The sequence below is a fragment of the Schistocerca cancellata genome, chromosome 3 (genome assembly GCF_023864275.1).
Source record: "Schistocerca cancellata isolate TAMUIC-IGC-003103 chromosome 3, iqSchCanc2.1, whole genome shotgun sequence".
In the NCBI taxonomy this organism is placed as follows: domain Eukaryota; kingdom Metazoa; phylum Arthropoda; class Insecta; order Orthoptera; family Acrididae; genus Schistocerca; species Schistocerca cancellata.
This window is the reverse complement of record NC_064628.1, coordinates 839,891,345-839,914,695: the sequence shown is the minus strand read 5'-3', so window position 1 is coordinate 839,914,695 and position 23,351 is coordinate 839,891,345. Positions and strand designations below refer to the sequence as shown.

The window sequence follows — 23,351 nt, the reverse complement described above, 5'->3', positions numbered from 1 at the left end:
GTTGCATGTTTATGGTGGGCTTTCTCTGTGTTACAATTTAATGGTGGTCATGCCAGCTTCACACTGAACAGTATTTACATGTGGGCTGATGAGTGATATGATTCCTGCCCCAAGTATCTCTCTTGGGAATGTGTTTGTCTTTAACTGTAATCCTGCTATTAATGGTGTGGGCATATAAAACAGGTTCTCCACACAACTAGGTGGCCTATACACAGTAGTGAAGCATTGTTTTATCATAACTATCTTATTCTTGATGTCTTCAGGGGGCTCACCACTCTCTGGTGAGTACATGCTTGGCTACCAGTGGGTGCCAGCCTTTGGAGCACTACCTCCCTATCCATGCTGCATGTCTATTCTCTTCCTATTCTTTTCCCCTACCTTGGGGACAGTGTTGTACGCCTTCTTCAGGTAACTGAACTTCTTGATAAAACTGTGTATGGATTCATCCTGTCAACTTATTTTTTTTCCCCCTACTTTCCTCCGCTTTGGTGTTTGAGGTCTTTCTTCTTCTTCTTCTTCTTCTTCTTCTTCTTCTTCTTCCTCCCTGTGTGTTTGCTGGCCCACGTGTGTTGCACATAAAAGGTGACTGGGTAACGTGTAATTCCCAGCCCCGGGTCGACAAGTAGGGCTCGTACATAAGCCCTGGTGAAAACCAGGCACAGGGAATGGTGATTGCTTGACCTGGTACCTTCCTGTATGCCAATTGATCCCTATGTCTGGAGTCTGGGAGATGTGACCTGAACTGTGGACAATCAACAAAGAAGATGGGTGAGCCTCTCCCCACCTTCCTCCCCCTTCCCTCTCCTCCCTCCCCCCCCCCCCCTTTTGCCCCCCCACCCCCCATCAGGAAGTAGTGCGCCATTGGAGATGCTGTCCATTGTGGGGGTTTCTCCACGATGAGCTCCTCATCTCGTAATTGTAAATGGCTGCACTCCAATGCCTTGTGGTGTCACACACAGAAGACGGTCGCAATTTCATGACAATTAATCAATTTCTTATTCTGAAGGGTTTAGATGTCACTGTAGGTCCTGTGAAGTCTTGCTCTCAGTTGCATAATGGAACCTTGTTTTTGGAGACAGTGCTTTTCAGGCACAGAAACTGCTCAATGCAACACTTCTCCACAGCTATCCTGTAAAAAGTAGGGGCCCACTACACTCTGAATTCCTCTCGTGATGTCATATACATTCGGCTGCTTGATGGCCTGACCTAGGTTAAAATAACAGCCTATCTCACTGACCAGGGAGTGACGGCAGTTCATCGCATGATGGAAAGAGTCGATTAAGAATGAGTGCCAACCCACACTCTGTTCCTCACATTCGACCATGTGGTACTTCCATCTAAAATTGAGGCTGGCTGCGAAGTTATTACTGTCAGACCACATATCCCAAATTCCACGCTTTGCTATAAATGTCAGTGCTAGAATCACACTCACGAATCTTGTGAAAGTGCAGCCATATGTGTAACCTGTGGCAGGGACACTCATGAGGGTGAGTACCCACCCTCCTTTGCCTCATTGTATGAACTGCAAGGGTGATCAAGCTGCTTCCTCCCATGACTGTCCCACATACCTCAGTGAAAGAGCCAATCAGGAGATTTGAGTGACGGAAAAGGTTCCTACTTACATTTGCTCAGAAAATGTTGGCTAGCTGCAAACTTTTTACACCACCCTTTGACAATTATAGTACAGTTCTTGCTAGACCCTGACCTACGAAGGACATGGCTTTTCAGGCTTGTGACTTCCAGTTCATTGCCATGGTTGTGAAATCGTTCAGCTCCAAGATCACACCCTCCTCTTCAGTAGCTACATGTGTAGCTACAAGAGCACACCTTACCAACAAACCTTCACCTGCGCCAGTGAAAGTGCATGCCTTGCAAACAGAAGCACAGAAATGCAGAAAGGAGTACTTCCTAGATGACTTTCTCTGTACAGTTAGCCAGCCAACGTCTGGGTCTGCATCTGACAAACGCCAAGGTTCCAAGCAGCCAAATGAAGGCAAACGATCTTCACCTTCTCGACGTCGGCATTCTTCAACGGTGTCACCACACAACGCCCTCACCCGGCCGACCTCCATTTCACCGAGGCACACAGCCAACAACCAGTCTGCTGGCCAACAGTAGGCAATCAACCAGGATCCTCTATCTTCTGAATCTAGTCATTGTGCATGTTTGAATTGTGGCACTTGGTAGCCACTGTGGTGGCTGCCCCTTATTTGACTCATCTCCTGTCTATCATCTGATATGGTTCTTCTCCAATGGAACATTCGTGGCATCAGATCCAATAGGGTTGAATTACGGCTCCTCTTGTGGTCGTACTGTCCAGTTGTTTTCTGCCTCCAGGAAGCAAATTTACACCCCCACAATCATCTTTACCTCCCACACTTCACTTCAGTCCGATTTGACCTTCCCCCTGAGGCAGGGACTCTGGCTCATGGAGGAGTCATGTTGCTCATTCGAGATGATGTTTATAGTCACACCATTTCCTTGCACACCCAGCTTGAAGCTGTTGATGTCCATCTTTCTTTTCCTGATTTCATCTCCTCTCTTTGTAATATCCAGTCACCATCAACTTGTGCTGTCATCAGGGAAGACATTTTGCAACTTATTGCTCAACTTACTCCTCACTTTTTGCTGCTCGGTGATTTCAGTGTCCACCATCGCCTTTGGGGCTCTCCATGCCCCTGTCCGAGAGGCTCTCTCCTAGTAGATATCTTCAGTTGGCTCAATTTAATCTGTTTGAACACAGGTATACCCACATTTCTTTCCAACTCAGCCACTCCTTTTCCCACTTGGACCTTCTGATCTTTACTGCTCAACTTGCTCGCCGTCTTGAGTGGTCTGTTCTCTCCGACACACACTCGAGTGACCATTTCCTCTTTGTCACTCATTTGCAAACACCTGTCCCATCTGTGCATCCAACCAACTGGCAGCTTTCCAAATCAAAGTGTTCCATACCTCACTCCTCTTCCTCACCCAACTGAGGTATGCCGCAATGCAATCCGTGTGTGGAGACGAGCTCTCCATATTTTTAAATGCCATCCCACATTAGCAAACTACATCTGTTATAAACAGCTACGTGCACAGTATTGCTGCATTTTCAGGAATAGCAAAAAAAGCTAGTTTTTTTTTTCAAAGTTGTTTTAACAGTTTTACTCCCTCTTCTGTTGTTTCAAGTAATCTCAGTCGCTTTCAGGAACCATGGTTCATTTCTCGGCTCCTGATCTGACCATAGCAAACGATGTTATTGTAGACTCTCTTGATATCCCCAACATCTTGGGCCAATATTTTGCAGACATTTTGGGCCAATATTTTGCAGACATTTCAAGTTCCACCCACTACCATCCTGCCTTCTGACCTCTGAAACGAGCGGCAGAGGCATGGATGATGTCTTTCTCCTCCCACAATCATGAATGTTACAGTATTGCTTTTAATATGAGGGAGCTTAAATGTGCACACACTTCATCCCAGTCATGTGCTCCTGGACTGGATGGCGTTCACATAATATTGCAACACCTATCTCCTGAGGGCCTAAGCTTTCTCCTCCATACATATAACTGTATTTGGACAGATGGCACATTTCCCAGTCGCTGGTGTGAGGTCATGGTCATTCCCATATCTAAGTTTGGTAGAGACAAACACCTTCCTTCCAGCTACCATACAATTTCCATCGCCAGTAGCGTCTGCAAGGTGATGGAACATATGATTAATGGTCGGCTGGTGTGGTGGCTCAAGTCTCTGAATCTTCTCGCTAATGCCCAGTGTGAATTATGTTGGCACTGCTCTGTGGTTGATCATCTTGTCACCTTGTCAAGTCATATTATGAACAACTTTTTTGCAGAAGTTTCAAACTATGGTCATGTTTTTTTGTTTGTAGAAGACGTATGACAGCTGCTGGAGGATGGGTAACCTCTATATTGTGTACGAATGGGACTTCCGAGGCCATCTGCCCTTTTTATCCAGGAATTTTTAAAAGATTGTGTTTTTAAGGTACATATTGGCTTGCCTTTGTTGGACACTTGTATTAAAGATAATGTGGTGCCTCAGGGTTCTGAGTGCAACATTGTCTTATTTTCCATAACCATTAACCCTATTGTGGATTGTTACCACCAGGTACTTCAGGCTTTCTTTTCGTTGACAACTTTGTGATCTATTGCAGCTCTCAGTGAACCTCCCTACTTGAGTGGCTTCTTCAGCAATGCCTTGGTCATCTTTACTTGTGGATCAACAACAGTGGCTTCCACTTTTCTGCTGACAAGGCTGCCTGTATAAACTTCTGGTGGTGCCGGGAGTTTCTTCCCCAAGCCCTATGACTTGGCCCATTCCTTCTTCCATTCATTGGCACAGTGAAATTCGTAGGACTCAAATTTGATAGGAGACTCTATTGGTCTTCCCACATCTCTTACCTGGCAGCTTGTTGTAGTCCCTCCCTCATTGTTTTATGCGGTACGTCTTGGGGAACAGATCAGACCATCCTCCTCCATTTAGACTGGTCCCTTGTCCATTCGAAACTGTATGTATTGTATATTGTATATTCATATAATAGAGGGAAACATTCCATGTTGGAAAATATATATCTAAAAACAAAGATGATGTGACTTACCAAACGAAAGCACTGGCAGGTCGATAGACACACAAACATACACACAAAATTCAAGCTTTTGCAACCAACGGTTGCTTCATCAGGAAAGAGGGAAGGAGAGGGAAAGACGAAAGGATGTGGGTTTTAAGGGAGAGGGTAAGGAGTTATTCCAATCCCGGGAGCGGAAAGACTTACCTTAGGGGGAAAAAAGGACAGGTAAACTCGCGCACACACACACACACACACACACATATCCATCCGCACATACACAGACACAAGAAAAATGTCTGCTTGTGTCTGTGTATGTGCGGTTGGATATTGGTGTGTGTGCGAGTGTATACCTGTCCTTTTTTCCCCCTAAGGTAAGTCTTTCCGCTCCCGGGATTGGAATGACTCCTTACCCTCTCCCTTAAAACCCACATCCTTTCGTCTTTCCCTCTCCTTCCCTCTTTCCTGATGAAGCAACCGTTGGTTGCGAAAGCTTGAATTTTGTGTGTATATTTGTGTGTCTATCGACCTGCCAGCGCTTTCGTTTGGTAAGTCACATGATCTTTGTTTTTAGATATATTGTATATTCATGCACACGTCTGTCTATCTTGTGTTGTCTTAACATGATCCACCATTGCAGGATACATTTACCCACTGGTGCTTTCAGTATTAGTCTTTATGCTGAGACTGCTGACTTACCGTTGTCATACCAGTGAGATGTTCTCCTCATTCGTTACGTGAGCTGTCTGTCTTCTTTCCCTGATCACCTATCCTACGTTCCCTTTTTTGACGATTTCCTTGACCACCAGTATGGGCTGCAACCGTCTCCTCTGTTGCCTTCCAGAGTTCACTTTCGTTTCCTGCTTCATCAGCTTTGCTGTACGCTCCCTGCCACATTCCACACGGGTGCAAGCTCTTCACTGCCCTGGCTTTGTGCCGAGGTACGTGTTCATTTTGGACTCCATTCACTTTCTAAGGACACTGCTCCTGGCCTGGTATATTGCAGTGAGTTTCTCGCATTTCGCACGTGGCTTGGGGACAGTGTCTTCCTCCAACTGCTCCAAGACGACAATGGTGTCGGGTGTGCCCTTGTACTTGGCAATGATCCTTTTCAGTAGTCACTTCTTAACCAGTGCTTGATTTTTACTGCGGAGCTATATGCCCTTTATCAGGCCACACAGTTCATCAGGTGACATAGGCTTCCAAGTTGTGTCATTTGCTCAGATTCTCTTAGTGCTCTTCAGAGCCTTTGCATGCTGTACTCAGTCCACCCTGTAATATAATGGATCCAAGAATGCCTGCACTCATTCACTGTGGGAGGAGCCAATGTGCTGTTTCTGTGGGTTCCTTGTCACATCGGCATGCCATGGATGAGCCTTTTGATGCTGCTGAAAAGGCTGCATCTCTCCTCCATCGGCCTGCTAGTCATTCTGTTCCCTTGGATGATTTTCTTGTCACTGTCTACCAGCATGTAGTATCACTTTGGAGTGCACAAAGGTCTTCTCTCCTGGGGGAAGAAACTCTGGGACATTAAACCTCTCCCAACAGCATGTTCGACTTCCTCTCAGCCCTCACATTGCGAGGTGTTCATTTTAGCCCAGCTACATGTAGGACACTTGTTGTTTTAGTCCCCGCTATTTACTAAGTGGCGACTCTGCTCCACTCTGTGCCTACCGCTCTCAAGCCTTAATGGCTCGCCACTTTCTGATGCGGTACCCATTTTTTAACTGTTTATGTTTACGTTCTATGTTTGCCATTACTTTATCAGGTGTTTTAGCAGATGACATGCATTCAGTTGATCTTACGTTTTATTCGCTGCAGTGGCATGGTGAAGCAAATTTGATCTCCTCCATGGGAATGTCCACCATCTCAACAATGTTCTGAGAAATTTTTCCTAAGGACGTCCATGTTCTTAGCTACTCCTCTTTTAAAGTGGCGTGATTGGGTTTTTGCCTTCTTTGCCTCAAGTTTTTATTAAGTACATGTTTTTTCTTACATTATGATATGGGCACTTATTACCTTAGCAGTTTTGCGCTCCAAAGCACCAACCATCGAAAATTATTCTTGATGTCTGGAGGACACACACACAGGCGCACACATGTATGTGCACACCTGGGGGGGGGGGTTTACACACACACACACACACACACACACACACACAGATAGAGAGAGAGAGAGAGAGAGAGAGAGAGAGAGAGAGAGAGAGAATGTAAGTTCATGCTCAACAAAGTGAGATGGTGCAATGGTTAAGACATTAGAGAGAGAGAGAGAATGTAAGTTCATGCTCAACAAAGTGAGATGGTGCAATGGTTAAGACATTTGACCCATATTCAGGAGAACTGGGGTCTCTAATCCCCATCTGACACCTTAAATTAAGTTTTATGTCATCTAAGTCAGTTAAGGCAAGTGCTGGGATAGTTGCAATGAGTGTGTGATATGGCCAGTTTCTGGCCCTCCCTTGTCCAATTCGAGCTTGTGCTCCACATCTAATAACCTCATTTGCTATGGGACATTAAGCCCTAATATTTTTTTTCTTCTTTTACTGTTATGACGACTTCCGTCAGATCCATTTTATTCACCTCTGAGACATCTGGATTTCTTAGAACATTCCTCAAAGAATATGGTTCATGTAAATCTGAATATCTGTTTTGCATTATCCCCACCCCAATCATCTAGTATTCAAATCTCTGACCTCATATATATATCAAAATGTCCCTTAGCTTGAAATATGTTATGATGAGGACTTCCCATTATCTGTCAGGTTGCATGCAATTACTGTTCAGCTTGTCTGTTTGGCACGATCACCACTACGGGATTAACTATTTCCAGCAAGCATTTTCCAGAATCAGTTCTCAATACTGTATTGCTACAAGCCTTATGCAGCACAGTAGCAGGATCTGGATGCTTGTAATGCCATTCTGTTGATTTGGTTTCTTTGCTTGCAACAGCTGTACTTCAGGAATGGGAACTGTGTCCAGAATTCATGTGTAAGTCTTTTTCTGTGATTCTAATTTTCCATCTCCTGCTTCCTTTTGTACACATCATCCACCTTCTGTCCCCCTTTCTCCCTTTTGGCAATTTTTTGCAGAGCATACTTTCATATAACAATGTTTTTCTTTACTCCCAGTTTCTAAAAAGTTTTACACACAGAACAAAATAAATCTTGTGTCTTCATTCATTGCTTATTTTACTTACACATTTGGTGCCATTTTCATTTCTGTATTATTTTTTCATATCTGCTTATCTTTAAGCAGTCAGTTATTAAGTGTTGTGGAACTTTTGTTAAAGCACTTTTAATTAAATGAACTGTATGCTCAGACTTTCCTTTGTAACAATTGATGTCTGCCTTTGAGTAATTATCTTTTGTTCTTCTGCTCCCTTTTATGTCCTACACGTTCATTCAGTTTTGCCACATTCAGAGCCCAGCAAAAGAAACCATCTTGTCTGAGACCTCTCTTATTTTTAAATCTGTTATATTTCTGTCAACCGTACTCCAGTTCATTCTAGTTGGTGAGTATAAGCTTTTAGTAGTTTAGGAGATGGCTAGAGCTGATATAGTAAAATTCAGATGTCCTGTAATGGTAGTTGTCAGGGACTCTCAGACATAGTGGTTGTTAAATGTCTGCACTTTGTCAATTATGATAGGTTTTATTGTCACTTGAAACAACAGATTAATGTTTCTGTCAAAAATTTATTCTTGAACTTTAATGTGCTCTATTTGGAGTAACATACTTAGGGTTGTGGCAATGTATATATTAACTAGAATCATTTTGTTATTTTTTTTGTCACTTTGTCGCTTTTCTTGTCCTTAGAGCTCGGGTTTTGTCTGCACTCTTCTACTTCTACTGCTACTACTTCCTGTCCTCCTCGTTGTCGATGTTCACCTCACAGATCAACATGTGCCAGTGTAGGGAGCATGGGCATGTCACAGAGCTTCTGTGAAGCCACAGCACCGCCGACTAACAGTACAACTCAAACATCCAGGAGGTGTCCTTCCTGCATAAACAATAATGAGCAGTGTGAAGGATGCCTACAAACAGGGCATTCTTTAGACTGTTCATACCTAACTGGACATGTCTGTGACAGCCATTTTCAAAATGACTTGCAGCCTGATGTCAGTGGAGCTGAAGCAATTGACAGAAACTTTCATGATCTCAATCTTGGTATAGAACCACAAATAACAAGCAATGGGAACAAACAAGATACTGCTGTGTCCCCAGAAGCCATCTCCAGAGGGCAGAACAGTAAATCCAGCAGCCATAGAGTAAAGGAGTACCATTCCAAGTCTTTACCAAAAAAGCTGAAGGACTCTGTAAACAACCGTGCCAAGTCATATGGCAGGTCAATGACTCCACCTTGCCGGTTTACGCCTGATGGTACTCTAGTGAATTATTGGTGTGACTTGCCACGTCGAGGACCACCAGGAGCTCACGGTATGTTTATTTGCTTGTTGCATGGCTTAATAAGTTTTTGTAAATAATAGTTGTTAAGCAGTAACTATTGTTAATTACTTAATACAATACTTTTTTCTTTACATTTTTCTTTAGCCACTTAACTTGCACATAATAAGTATTATTTTTAGGGTATTACATCTGCTGCTCATTTTGTTTTTAACTGACTAATGTAAAAGTAGTACCGATGTTACACAAATGTGCAGTCTGCTTCAGAAATGTATAAATCTACTTGAAATATGGAACTAAATGCCACTTGATGTCTAATTGTGGGTGTACAGAGCCGTTAAGATATAGTAAATACTAAAAAAAATTGTTGTACCTTCTCACAAACCTTTTATGTGAAATTTAATTTAACCTTAAATACTATCTCTAGTCTGCGACTGAATGTGTGCACTTATTAATGTTTTATATTTTTAAAATCATGAAACAGATTTGGGCTTTTTTCTCCTGACAAAATTACGTACGTATATAGACTCAAGTTTTCCCCTCCCCCTTCCTGCCACACTGCCTTTCTCCTCCCTACTCCCACCCACACAAACATCACATTGTGTGAACATGATAATTGTTATTTAATGCCTTATCCAAGAACTCACCTGTCAGCTGAAAAATGCTCATTATTTTGTCTACACATTTAGTTTTAAGGCAGCAAGTTTATATGATTTTTGGCAGTCATTTTGGACCTACACATATAAAATAAATAGTGATGATTTAATTGTGCATCATGTTTGTAACTATGTTATTCTCTTTATCTCTTTGAACTTTGCTAAGAAATATTACAATGGCATTCCTGGAATGCACTTATATCATTGGAAATTATTCTCTCAAGATATTTGGAGTTGGTAGTGTCTCACATTCTTTGCCAGCATTTCTGAAGGATTTTTTATTTGACTTTGATGTATTATGTTTTCCGTTGTAAGTAGATTTTCATTTAAATATGTAACAGGAAGAGTATATGACTTCAGTATAGTACACTGGGCAAGAAAATGTTGAGATGACAAAAGGGGCCCTTCACTCAAACTGTGTACAGCATATTTTTCTGTCCACAACCTCTGTTGGTTATGTATTCACAAATACTTAGCCCATAGCGGATGGTTTGTTGAGGGCTGCAACTGATTAGATAAGTGACAAGAAAGCAGAGATTTACTGTTTAAATCACTTTTATTTCAAGCGGCATTGTGTGTTTCAATGTTCATGCCATCATCATCATATGGATTTGTATGTTTTTATATTGTGGCATGTACTTATGATGTGCACAAACATTGTTTATTTCGTAGACAATGATGTAACAAAACCACCTTGCACTAACGAGGATGCATTGCATTTTTACAAACTGATAGCTGTTTTAATATATTTTTACAAGTATGCAAAAACTGCACGTACTTCATATCTGGATGAATACAGTTGCCGTGTGCTGTCATAGTGCACCATACATCTGTCACTACACATTTCAAAATTATAGTATTTTTTTTTTTTAAGTTGTATAATGCAAAGATGTTATCTGCCACAAAGATTCTGAACATTGGTGAGACTACTGCCAAGATACTGAGATAGAGGAATTTTATGGAGTTGTTAGTTCTATGTAATATTAGAGTAGTATGAAATTATTTTAATTTTTTAAACAAAATGAAAATTGGTAACATAAATTAGCAGATATTGGCAGTTTTGCATCTTAATTTCATTACAAGTATTGTTTATGGTAAAATTACAAGTACGAAGGTGCTACAGAAATATTGTCTCCAATTTACGTATATGTTGTTACTATAGTTGAGAAACTTTCAAAGAAGTTGATGGAGCCAGATTTAGTCCTTTCATGTAATATATTTTGTCCAATCTCCGTGTTTATGAAAATTTCCATTACAAAGAGGTGACACACATGCATGTCACAAATACATTTCATGATAAAATAACATGTTAATATGAATGATGATGATGATGATGATGGTAGCATGATAGCAGAAATGGATGGTGGTGTTTAAAATAAAAGCAGCTGAAGCAGTAAATCTACAGGTTTTTTTCCTGTCCTCCTCCAGCTTCCGATCATGACAGGGAATGTGAAATTGTCAGCAAAGACCTCTTCATAATAAAATAGTGTGATCGGAATTGACTGACGTATTTGATCAAAAAATAATTAACTCTGTCAAACTACGAGGATGAGTCAAATGAAAACCTTAAATTTGTAATAAGAAATCGAAATTTCATGGTGTTATCTTGTAAGTTGGTAAGCATGCTACAAACAGTATGCAGAATGGTCTGTAGGTGGCAGCAAAATGCAGATGCACACATACCGTTGCAGTATCAGTAGAAAGATGGCCGCCCCACTTACGACTTGCACCAGGGAAGAACAGCGTTCTGTTATTTGGTTTCTGCATAGTGAAGATGTGAAACCTATTGAAATTTATTGACGAATGAAGGTTCAGTATGGTGATGCATGTTTGTCACAGCAGCCAGTCTACGAACAGAGTTGGAAGTTTGCAAATGATGTGACTTCAGTAGAAGATGCTCCTCGTCCAGGTCAGCCACAACGAGGTGTGACTCCACAGAACACTGCAGCAGTTGAAGCCATAGTGAAGGAAAACCTCCGAGTGACACTGAATGGCATTGCAGCATGTTTAAAAATTAGTCATGGATCAGAGCACCACATTGTGCATGATGTGCTCCAGTTTCACAAAGTGTCTGCAAGATGGGTGCCACAGCAGCTGGCTCCTGAAATGAGAGAATGATGTGTTGATGCTTGTGAAGAACTTCTTCAGCACTTTGAACAAGAATGTGATGGCTCCCTTGCAAGAATTGTTACTGGGGACAAAACCTGGGTTCACTTCCACCAGCCGGAAATGAAGAGAGTGAGCAAGGAATGGTGCCAGTCCTCATCATCAAAACCAAAGAAGTTACGAACAGAACCATCAGCAGGGAAGGCTATGCTGACTCTCTTTTGGGATAAGGCGTCATTTTGGAGCATTATATGCCTAGAGGGACCACTGTCACCAGTGCATCATACACAGATCTCCTAAAAAATCATCTGCGGCCTGCAATCAAATCAAAGTGATGTGGATTGCTGTCAGCAGGTGTCCTTTTGCAACATTACAATGCAAGGCCCCACACTGCCCATACAACAGTTGCAACAATCACAGACCTGTATTTTGAGTGTATTCTTCATCCACCATACTCACCAGACCTTGCCCCAAATGATTTCTGTATGTTTGGACCACTCAAAGACGCAATGGGAGGAAAGAAGTTCCATTCTGATGAATAGGTACGCCATGCAGTGCATGAGTGGTTGGGCGGACTACCAAAAGAATTTTTTTCTAAAGGAATTTATGCACTTTGTAAGCACTGGAGAACTTGGATTGAGCGTGGGGGAGATTATGTTGAAAAGTGATACAGCTTTGTACCACTTCTGCACAATAAATAATATTTAAAAAAATATTTAAGGTTTTCATTTGATTCACCCTCGTAAATGGGAAGTTTCCAATCCTCATCAAGGGTAGTGAACTTCATATAAGCTATATAATGATGGACCCCATATTTCAGCAGACATCAGTTGTCAATAGAAAGATGTAACTAATAATTTAAGCACAAACAAGTGTTCTGAACTGCTTCATGAAATGCTTGGTAACTTTTCTTTGCCATTTGAAATGGTGAATTCATCTTGAAATTGAAGATCCTAGGTAACTGATGGGTGTTATAAGTATTGGTATCTGAAGTTGAGGTTGTTGGAAGACTTGGGTTGCTGCCTGAATATTGCATATTTTGTTATGACTTGCAAACCTAAAAAAGAAGAATGGAAGGTTATGTACATTAAGCCTGTAAAAAGGAGCAGCAAATCTAAAAATAATGAACACATTTTCTTGTTTTTGTTCACTGTGTCATCCACATGGTTTACTCTTTAGATTAAGAGACAGTGGGCAGCTCTCTTTGTTGTAGTTGGGTGTGGATTGGTTCTGAGGTAATGTGTATCATAGGCAGGACTTAATACTTATCTGCGGAGGCATAATTTCTTAATGGTTACATACCAGCATCATCATATCTGAATCTGTAGGATTTTGTTTGAGCTTCTTTGGTCATGCTAAAAGTGAATTGTACCAGTTATTTTAATACTGGTTCAGTTTTTGCCCAAGTTTCATCAGTTGCAATAATACACTATGGAAATATGAGGAGCTCATTATCAAAGGTGGACAACTCAATTTTTCACAAAATGTAGATGTTAACTGACCCCAGCAGTACTTTTCAAGTTGTACTTTTTCAGGCTTCAAAAATGGGCTGAAACATGTTGAAAATTAATGTGGATTGCAATGTGTGAACAAAATGCGAATGACTCCACTACATTTCTGCTTCATATTTGGCCAATTCTGGCAGCAGCCAATAAGATGATAGGAATGCCTCTCTGGCATTCCCATAGTTCAGTGTGCATCCGGTATGGCAGAACCTCTTTTTTTGTAAAACATATTTTCAGTCTTAACTTACGTTATTAATTTAACACAGTAAAATGCAGTCATGGAAGAGAAAGTGCAGGTAATTCATGCTAAACAAGCAAGAAAGCTGCTAAGGGGTAAAGCTATTGGAAGGTGGTCAAACAACCCGTGGGTGTGCAACAAAACTGGAGAACTCCTAAACTTATTTACAAATCTCAACTTGGTTATTTACTCTATATAAAAAAAATGAACTTAAATTTACTTTTAAGGGATCATAAGAATCACTTGAAAAATATTCAGTACTCGATGTGATATAGATCTGTATATGTTACTTTTTGGTCTCTCCTGCAAAAAAAAAGGGGGGGGGGGGAGGAGAGAGAGAGAGAGAGAGAGAGAGAGAGAGAGAGAGAGAGAGAGAGAGAGAGTGTGAGTGAGTGGGAAGTGTAGCTGTCCATCTTTTATAATGAGCACCTCATATGTCACCTTCCTTTTCACAAAGTTATAGATAATGCATGTGTGTTCCCATCTCTCTTGCATCTGAATCTGATTAAGGTGATGTGACACTCATTTTATCAGTATCTTCTACATACCTGTACCCTTTAATAATAATGCGTCACCAGATATTAAGTACTCAATGTAATTCTTATGTGCTGACTGTGGTTTGTTGTCCAACAGTATATGAAGTCATGTAAATGATCATAATATGTAGCATTGTGTGATGGTGATTTCTCCTGAGAGATGAGGCATCCCTTTTTGAAATGCAGTACTCCATCTTGCAGTTGTATGGGATGGTAGATCTGCATTACTAGAAGCTTTCTGCATAACATGATAGTTCCTTTTCCTTTTTTTTTTTTTCTTGTACAGCTCAAAACATGATTTATCATAGTGTTACCCCTTCACTAACACAGCTTTCTTAACTGCTGAACACTGTTTTCTTCTTTTATGCCTTAAAAATGTAATTTGGTACAAAAATAAAAACAGGCACTATTATAATTCTTGTTTCTTATCTTTTCTCTCTCTCTCTCTCTCTCTCTCTCTCTCTCTCTCTCTCTCTCTCTCTCTGTCTCTCTCTCCTCTGTCTTTCTCTCAACCCTCCCCTTCTCACTTCCATCTTCTTTGCTCTTCATTATTTATTGGTGTGGTAGGCTGCTCTTTACTGATTTGATTGTACAGTACTGTATTGAACTCGCAAAGATCTGTGTGAGGGGTTGTATGTGCATCATGTGTTGAAGTATGATGCATTTTAACAAATTCAAACTAACATCAGACCTGTGCCACTTTCTTGTCCTGTATGTATGAATGAGCTAGATGGTAACTATAGTAAGTGGAAGATCTAATCTGTGATAAAAAACACCTGAAATGCTATAACATCATCATCATCAAACCTGAGTGTCTTTATGGACAATGAAGCACTTGGCTATGGACACTGAAGCACTCACATTGTACACTGAAGTACTGAAAGAGAGAACCTGAGTAAATCCAAAATAGGGAACAGAAAGTAATCAGTGAAATTATAGGTACAAAATACATTAAAGAAGAAAAAATTCCTTTTCTTCCATTTGTGTTATGAGAGCATAGAATTCTGCAGCTTAGAACCTAACTGTCTTTTGGAAATTTATTTACAAAGCATTAGTTCCATACATGGAATTATTAAGTTCACCTTGAAACAACAGAAAGCTTTGTGTATTCCTTAATTAGATTCAGTTGGCAGTGAAAATAGGTAGATGTCCAGGCAATTCTGTTTACCATAGGCATATGAAGAATGAATTGAAAAATGTGCACCACAACGTGGTGGTCTAGTTATTCCTTGGCTACAGTGGGGAGGGGGTTAAAGGCAGTATTTGGTATGCCTGCTTTTTTGTGTTTTGATTTTCTTAGCAGTCCCCTGCTTTTCTGTGTAGCTGCTAGTTACTTCCTCTTTGTGAGGATATATATTTCACAGCTTTATGATCTTTCTTAGTCCTCTGCCTTGCCCTTCCTCCTACCTGGTTATGCTGCTAATTGATCGTTGCCAACTGAATCTAATCCAATCTAATCTGAACATTGTCTGCAAAATTGGCAAGAGGAAATACAGTACTGGACTCCATGGTATTATATCAAAACGCTCAGCTATGAACACAAGTGGATCTTCATCTATCATGTCTAATAGCCTGGGGTATTTTGAATCATTCTGTAGATATGAACATGGGATCTGTGGAATATAATTTAGGTTGTATGGGAAAAAATGAAAAATGTATAAAGAATATTTTTTGTGCGAATGCATCACCAACAACGATAGTATGTGGTCCTTTGTGCAGAAAGTCTTTATCCATTACATCTTACATAAGATTGTCATCATCTGTACCTCCTACAGTTTCATACTGATTACAGTAAGATTAACTGTATTATGATGGTCATCTGAATGTGAACTACTTTCTTCTTCATCCTTTACATTTTGGGATAAAACAGCAGTGGCAATATACTGTACTCTCTACCTTCCAAAGCAGAAGTATTTTTCTAAATAGCTTTTGAATCTTTTCCATCAAAAATGTAAAATTTACTTTAGTGGTCAAATGCTTTGTTATTGAATTTTCACTCATAATTACCACATAATGAAAGTAAAATTTAAAAAATCTACATACTATGCCCATGTCATTTGCAAAGTTTATAGTTATGAACAACCAAATCTTTAGTAGGTCATTTGTGAAAGTGAAGAATAGAACTGGACTATTACTAAAGCTTTTAAGGATGCTATACTTTTTTTGCCCCATCATGTGTTTTGTTTCAGTTCTGTAGCAGATGCTGTTAGTGCAATCTTCTGAAATCTTAACTTCACCACTACATGGAAGAGTCAGTTTCACCAGTGCCATAAAAATTTTGCTAGTTATGGATTATATGATTAAAATCTTTGTAGAAAATAAAAACATGATGATTTTTGTTGTTTACCATTACCATATTGTATTCAAACTGTGCTTAGTATCTGATTTACATATTTTAGTTGATTTCCGATAGGTATTTGATTTAGTGACCAATAAATGTGTGCTCTATGATATACTTAGATAGTTCTTGCTTGCTCATGATGATATTGCTGATAGAAAAGCAGTTCCTGTATGATCAATAGGCTTTTTCTTTTTCCCTTCTTACTTGCTCTAAAGCTGCAGCTGACACTCTGCTCTTCCCCAGTTTACAGCTCAGAATTCTTTTCTGTATTTTAATTCTTGAGAAGTAGCATAGCAAATGATGCACAGTTTGTTTTAACCACCAGCAGAGGTTCCAATATATCACAAAAAAAGAGTGGAAAAAGGCCTTCCATTTTGTGTTACACAAGTTTGACAAACAGATCTTCTTTATAAGCAGATGATGTTATTACAGAGATTTAAATGGAATATTCATGGCATATGATGAAAATAGTGACATAAATATCTCCAAAAGTTCATTTAGAAGTTATTCAGACCATTCCACATCCAATGCCTAACAATAACTATTAAGGCACTTTTACAATGGATCAAGAGGGATAGTCTTAACTAAGAGTGAACAAACGAGAGTATAATAACTTCATTGGTGTCTCTGTATAACTTCCACTGTAGTTTGCACCTCATTTGTTCAATATAAAATGCAAGCAAAATTAATCTCAAGTACTTATGAAGTATAAAACTATGGACTGGTTTACGCTTATAACCACTCTCCACAGTACTGAGGAAAAAACAGCTGTGCTGAAATGAATTGTCGTAGAAAATGGAAGTTTATCATGTCATAAATCTGAGGTGATGGTGGATGCAAAATATGAATTTACCAATAATCCATAGGATTTCATGAGCAAGAATATCAGTGGTGATGCATCAGGAACATAAAAATAGTACTTACTATTCGCAACTAATCTTTGTAACTCCTCCCCTTCCAAATAACAGAAACTGTGTTTTGCAGGTTTTTGAAGTCCTGTTAAACATTAAAAGTAGAGGAACCCTGTATCCACTGTAATTAGGTTTCTTTCATATTTTACAAAGAAATTGCATCAGGTACTCCATGTTTCTCAAATATTGCAAAAGTACAGAGTTGTAATGTAAAATTTGTCAACTTTATTACAAATGTATGTAGATTTTTGTATGATTTGTACTTAATCATGGAATACTAAAGGAAAGGGAAAAAAGAAGAAATACAATGAAAGTGTCATAAATATTTTCAAACATGATATTACTTATTATTTCTGTAATTTTGACAGAGTAACATAAATGCAAAACATGTAGTTCATTTATATTTTTGTTTTTAGAAATTACCTGGGTTTTCCTCTGTTTACAGAGTTAGATGATGGTGTGTACAATCCCTTGTGGACCATGCGTGGCTTTACTCAGACGTTCCATTTCTGGAAAGAAAGCCGGAGAGCACAATCTGTACCCCTAAATGCTTTCCTTACCTATATTACCTTGCCGTGGTGGAGCATAACTAAAGGTTTGTACTGTGTGCATCCACTTGAAGGTACAAGGTCTGACAAAAGAGAAACAAGACTGTCCTCCAGACTGGCAGAGCACAAGAACACTTTAGTAATAAACTGCTCGACCACTGCTGCTGTGTATCTGGAAAGTTGGAATTTGTCACAGTGTATGCACCCAGTTTAAGGTTGAGAACCGATTTGGCTCTAATAAGTTATGACAAACAGTTCCATAGCAACGCAGGCAGTGTCATTTTCTTCATGTCAGACCTTATGCTTGTAACGTCATTATTAGTTATACACAAAAATAATTTTTAAAATTGTTAGATTCAGTAAGATAAAAGTTTGCATTTGTAATTGCATTGCTACTTTTCATAGAAAGCTGTCTCCAAAGCTCTTGACAGTTTCACTTTTATTCTTATCTTTGTTTCACAGTAATTAACTATTTCTTAAAGTTTCATTTACCTAGTGGTTTCTCATGAAGAAAAAGCGGAGTCAAAGGCACCATTATAACACACAAACATGCAATAGAATTTTTAATATTAGCGTAAGATTGATTCTTGCATAATAAGGAGACAAGGTACTGGCAGAAGTGAAGCTGTGAGGCCGGGGCGTGAGTCATGGTTGGGTAGCTCAGATGGTAGAGCACTTGCCCATGAAAGGCAAAGGTCCTGAGTTCGAGTCTTGGTCCGGCCAATCTGCCAGGAAGTTTAATAAATACAATGTTTGACTGGACATTTCCCTCGCACAGTTTAATTCCAAGACTAGTTCCAGCACAAATTGAATGGTGCATGGACTGAAAGTGAAAGAGAAAATCTACAATGACACCACTGCTCTTAAGACTGACTAATTAGCAAAGCAGCTTTTCAGCAGTCTGTTATGACAGCTAAGCTTAATTTATCATATGATATTATAGAAGACTAGAAGGTACATGGAAACAACTGTTCCATAGTAATTATAATTACAAACAGACACATAATATAAAGCCAGCACAGCAGTAAAGTTTGTTTCTACAATATCCAGTATGCAGATAAAAATCACATGAAACAACATTATTTGTTTGAACTATATTCCACATCAATGACTTAAAGGTGCTTTAAGCATAACATATCCCAGCTGCATCATTAGTGGAACAATTCTGTGAGGCTTTTTATATTTTAAAATATTTATTGTAAAAGTCTCAGTTGGAATTAGTCGCACTTGGTAACTAGTTTTGAGCATATTTAACATTAAACTTCAGAGCTAAAAATAGAATAAAATAAAACGTAATTAAATAACTATTACTTTGTACAGCACACAAATGCATGAACAAAATGGGGAAAATATTGTTCATTATTGTAAAAACTTTAACTTAAAAATAATGTTGATACAATTTCAAAACACAAGACAAAACTCAACGTGGAAAATGCTCACAAACATATCAGGAGAATTCTGAAGAGATCATGTAGACATAAGAAACAAAAATGCAAGACAGATTTTGAATGTGAGTACATGAAAGGGATATACATCTACAGCTACAAAAGTACTCCGTGAGCCACCATTTGGTGCATGTCGAGGGTACCTTGTACCACTGCCATTCATTTCCTTTCCTTCTCCACTCACAAATAGAGTGAGGGAAAAATGCCTGTCTGTATGCCTCCATACGAGCCATAATTTCCCTTAGCTTGTTTTCATGGTCCTTAAGCAAAATGTACGATGGTGGCAGTAGAATCATTCTGCAGTAAACTTCAAATGCTGGTTCTCTAAATTTTCTCAATTGTGTTTCGTGAAAAGAAAGTCATCTTCCTTCCAGGGCTTCCCATTTGAATTCACAAAGCACCTCCATAACACTTGCATGTCGATGGAACCTACAGGTAATAAATCTGGCTGGCTGCCTCTGAACTGTTTTGATGTCTTCCTGTACTCCACCATGCTAAGAATCCTAAACACTCAAGCACTGCTGATACTGAAGAATGGCTCACACTGACGTTCTGTATGTGACCTCTTTTATAGGTGAGCTACACTTCTGCAAAATTCTCACAATAAACCTAAGTTGATCATTTGCCTTCCTGATTACCCTCCATATGTGCTCGTTTCATTTCATACTGCTTTGCAGCATTGTACCTACATATTTAATCAAAGTGATTGTGTCAAACAGCACACTACTAATGCCGTATTTGAATATTACAGGATTTTTTTTTTTCGCTAATCTGCATTAATTTACATTTTTCTACATTTAGAGCAAGCTGCCATTCATCACACCAACTAGAAATTTTGTCTATGTTGTCTTTTATCCTCCCAATCACTCATTATTAATACCATTCCTATACACCACAGCATCATCATCATCAGCAGCAGCAGTAGCAGCAGCTCACCCTCTCAGATCATTTACGTATACAGGGAATAAGGGCAGCCCTATTACGCTTCCCTAGGGTGTGGGGTGCTCCTGATGATACCCTTGTCACTGATGAACACTTGCTATGTAGGACAACATATTGGGTTCTTGGGGTTTGACCATCACTCGCTACAAGTAAAAATTAGGCCAAACCCAAGAAACAGAAAAGAACAATGCAGAACATACTTTTAAGACCAGACCCATAGTACTTGAAAATAAACAAAGACAAAATTATTGATGAAATTAATCAAAAAACAACAGAAAATTGGATAGACATTGTGAAGACAGTTGAGAAGGCAAAGCCTTGGAGACAACCTTCATGGAATCACAAACTTAGATGATGGAACGCAACTTACGACCTGGTCAGGTCATTGAATAAAGAATCTAGACATGGGAGATGCTTAGCTGTAATAGAACAACACTAACAGGGCTGGATTTCCATGATGTCCAGAAAAAAATCTTAGAAACATACTGGTAGAGTGAAAATGACCTACAGCAAAAGTGGTCTAAATAAAATCAAGGAAGTCTTCAAATGGAATAACATGAGAAATTTCTAAAAAATATTCAGAGAAAATAGAAAGGCTTATCAGCCTCCAAATATCTCTTACAAGAACAAATGGCTCTCTAGAAACATATACTAAAGAAAACATCAAAATACTTTAAAAAAAATTCTTTGATAAACTCTTCAGTTATGAGAAACCTAAACACAAAATTAAAGCTCCTTAATGCAATACCAAATCCAAACTTCCTACACTCACAGAGTTATAGGAGATTGTAAAATAACAGAGGCTCAGGGGAATATGTCTTTATCACTGAGTCTGCAAACTCAAAGAAAAAAAATCACAAAAAAATTCATAACATTCTCACAGAATATGGATTACAGAGAGAATCCATACATGTGGAAATGCGCATTGATCCACCAACTGTATGAAAAGGGTAACAAGATAGGCTTCTGATAATTAAACAGGTACCTCATTATTACCTATCACTTACCAAATTGTATCCAAGGCGTTACTCAACATATTAGAATCACAATCTGATATAAAGATAGGTGAATACCAGGCAGGTTTCAGAAAAGGAAGATCATATAGTGAACAGATTTGGAATCTGTGGACACTCTTGAAGCTCAGACATACAGACAACAGTATAGTCACATTTGTGGACCTTAAGAATGCCTACAACTCCGTAGACAGACAGACACTCTTTGACACACTAGAAGAATACGGAATTGCCAGAAAAACTAGAACACTCATTCAACACAACAATGGACAAGGAGCACTGGAACACATATATAAAGTCTCTGCCAGAACAGCACTACAGATATGATATGAGAAATTGCTGTATATGGAAAGAAAAAACAACATATCATGCACACAAAATACAGAAAGATTAGAAGAATGGAAAAATTCAAGTATCTAAGGGAATACATGCAAATAGGAGGCTCAAACAAGACATCCAACACAGAGAGAACAGAAAAACTTCAGAAAGCGTACAAACTCACATGGCTGCACCACAATAAAAGAAATACCCCAAGAAAGGCCAAACTGAGGCACTATAATAAAGCTGTACTGCAAGAGGCACTTTAAGCATCAACAACTACTACACTCGGAGCATCAGGTATTACTGAGACAGAAAAAAATAGAATGTAACATCCTCAGAATTTTTTGGGATGAATAGACAGAAAAGGTTGTTGTTGTTGTTGTGGTCTTCAGCCCTGAGACTGGTTTGATGCAGCTCTCCATGCTACTCTATCCTGTGCAAGCTTCTTCATCTCCCAGTACCTACTGCAACCTACATCCTTCTGAATCTGCATAGTGTATTGATCTCTTGGTCTCCCTCTACGATTTTTACCCTCCACGCTGCCCTCCAATGCTAAATTTGTGATCCCTCAATGCCTCAGAACATGTCCTACCAACCGATCCCTTCTTCTAGTCAAGTTGTGCCACAAACTTCTCTTCTCCCCAATCCTATTCAATACCTCCTCATTAGTTACGTGATCTACCCACCTTATCTTCAGCATTCTTCTGTAGCACCACATTTCGAAAGCTTCTATTCTCTTCTTGTCCAAACTAGTTATCGTCCATGTCTCACTTCCATACATGGCTACACTCCATACAAATACTTTCAGAAACGACTTCCTGACACCTAAATCTATATTCGATGTTAACAAATTTCTCTTCTTGAGAAACGCTTTCCTTGCCATTGCCAGTCTACATTTTATATCCTCTCTACTTCGACCATCATCGGTTATTTTACTCCCTAAATAGCAAAACTCCTTTACTACTTTAAGTGTCTCATTTCCTAATCTAATTCCCTCAGCATCACCCGACTTAATTTGACTACATTCCATTATCCTCGTTTTGCTTTTGTTGATGTTCATCTTATATCCTCCCTTCAAGACACTGTCCATTCCGTTCAACTGCTCTTCCAAGTCCTTTGCTGTCTCTGACAGAATTACAATGTCATCGGCGAACCTCAAAGTTTTTACTTCTTCTCCATGAATTTTAATACCTACTCCGAATTTTTCTTTTGTTTCCTTTACTGCTTGCTCAATATACAGATTGAATAACATCGGGGAGAGGCTACAACCCTGTCTCACTCCTTTCCCAACCACTGCTTCCCTTTCATGCCCCTCGACTCTTCTAACTGCCATCTGGTTTCTGTACAAATTGTAAATAGCCTTTCGCTCCCTGTATTTTACCCCTGCCACCTTCAGAATTTGAAAGAGAGTATTCCAGTCAACATTGTCAAAAGCTTTCTCTAAGTCTACAAATGCTAGAAACGTAGGTTTGCCTTTTCTTAATCTTTCTTCCAAGATAAGTCATAAGGTCAGTATTGCCTCACGTGTTCCAACATTTCTACGGAATCCAAACTGATCTTCCCCGAGGTCGGCTTCTACCAGTTTTTCCATTCGTCTGTAAAGAATTCGCGTTAGTATTTTGCAACTGTGACTTATTAAACTGATAGTTCGGTAACTTTCACATCTGTCAACACCTGCTTTCTTTGGGATTGGAATTATTATATTCTTCTTAAAGTCTGAGGGTATTTCGCCTGTCTCATACATCGTGCTCACCAGATGGTAGAGTTTTGTCATGACTGGCTCTCCTGAGGCCATCAGTAGTTCAAATGGAATGTTGTCTATTCC

At 39.4% G+C, this 23,351-nt stretch overlaps 1 protein-coding gene across 4 annotated transcripts in view; it reads left to right on the top strand.

The window, feature by feature from the left end:
* LOC126175892 (uncharacterized protein KIAA0930 homolog) overlaps positions 1 to 23,351 on the top strand; it is a 101,392-nt gene that overhangs the window by 62,175 nt on the left and 15,866 nt on the right. The window contains exons 9-10 of one of the 4 annotated variants that reach the window (XM_049922946.1): positions 8,377 to 8,997; positions 17,703 to 17,852. In XM_049922946.1, the coding sequence (XP_049778903.1) occupies positions 8,377 to 8,997; positions 17,703 to 17,852 (771 nt within the window). The remainder of the gene's footprint in view (positions 1 to 8,376; positions 8,998 to 17,702; positions 17,853 to 23,351) is intronic. The other 3 variants (XM_049922948.1, XM_049922947.1, XM_049922949.1) reach the window with 3 other exon arrangements.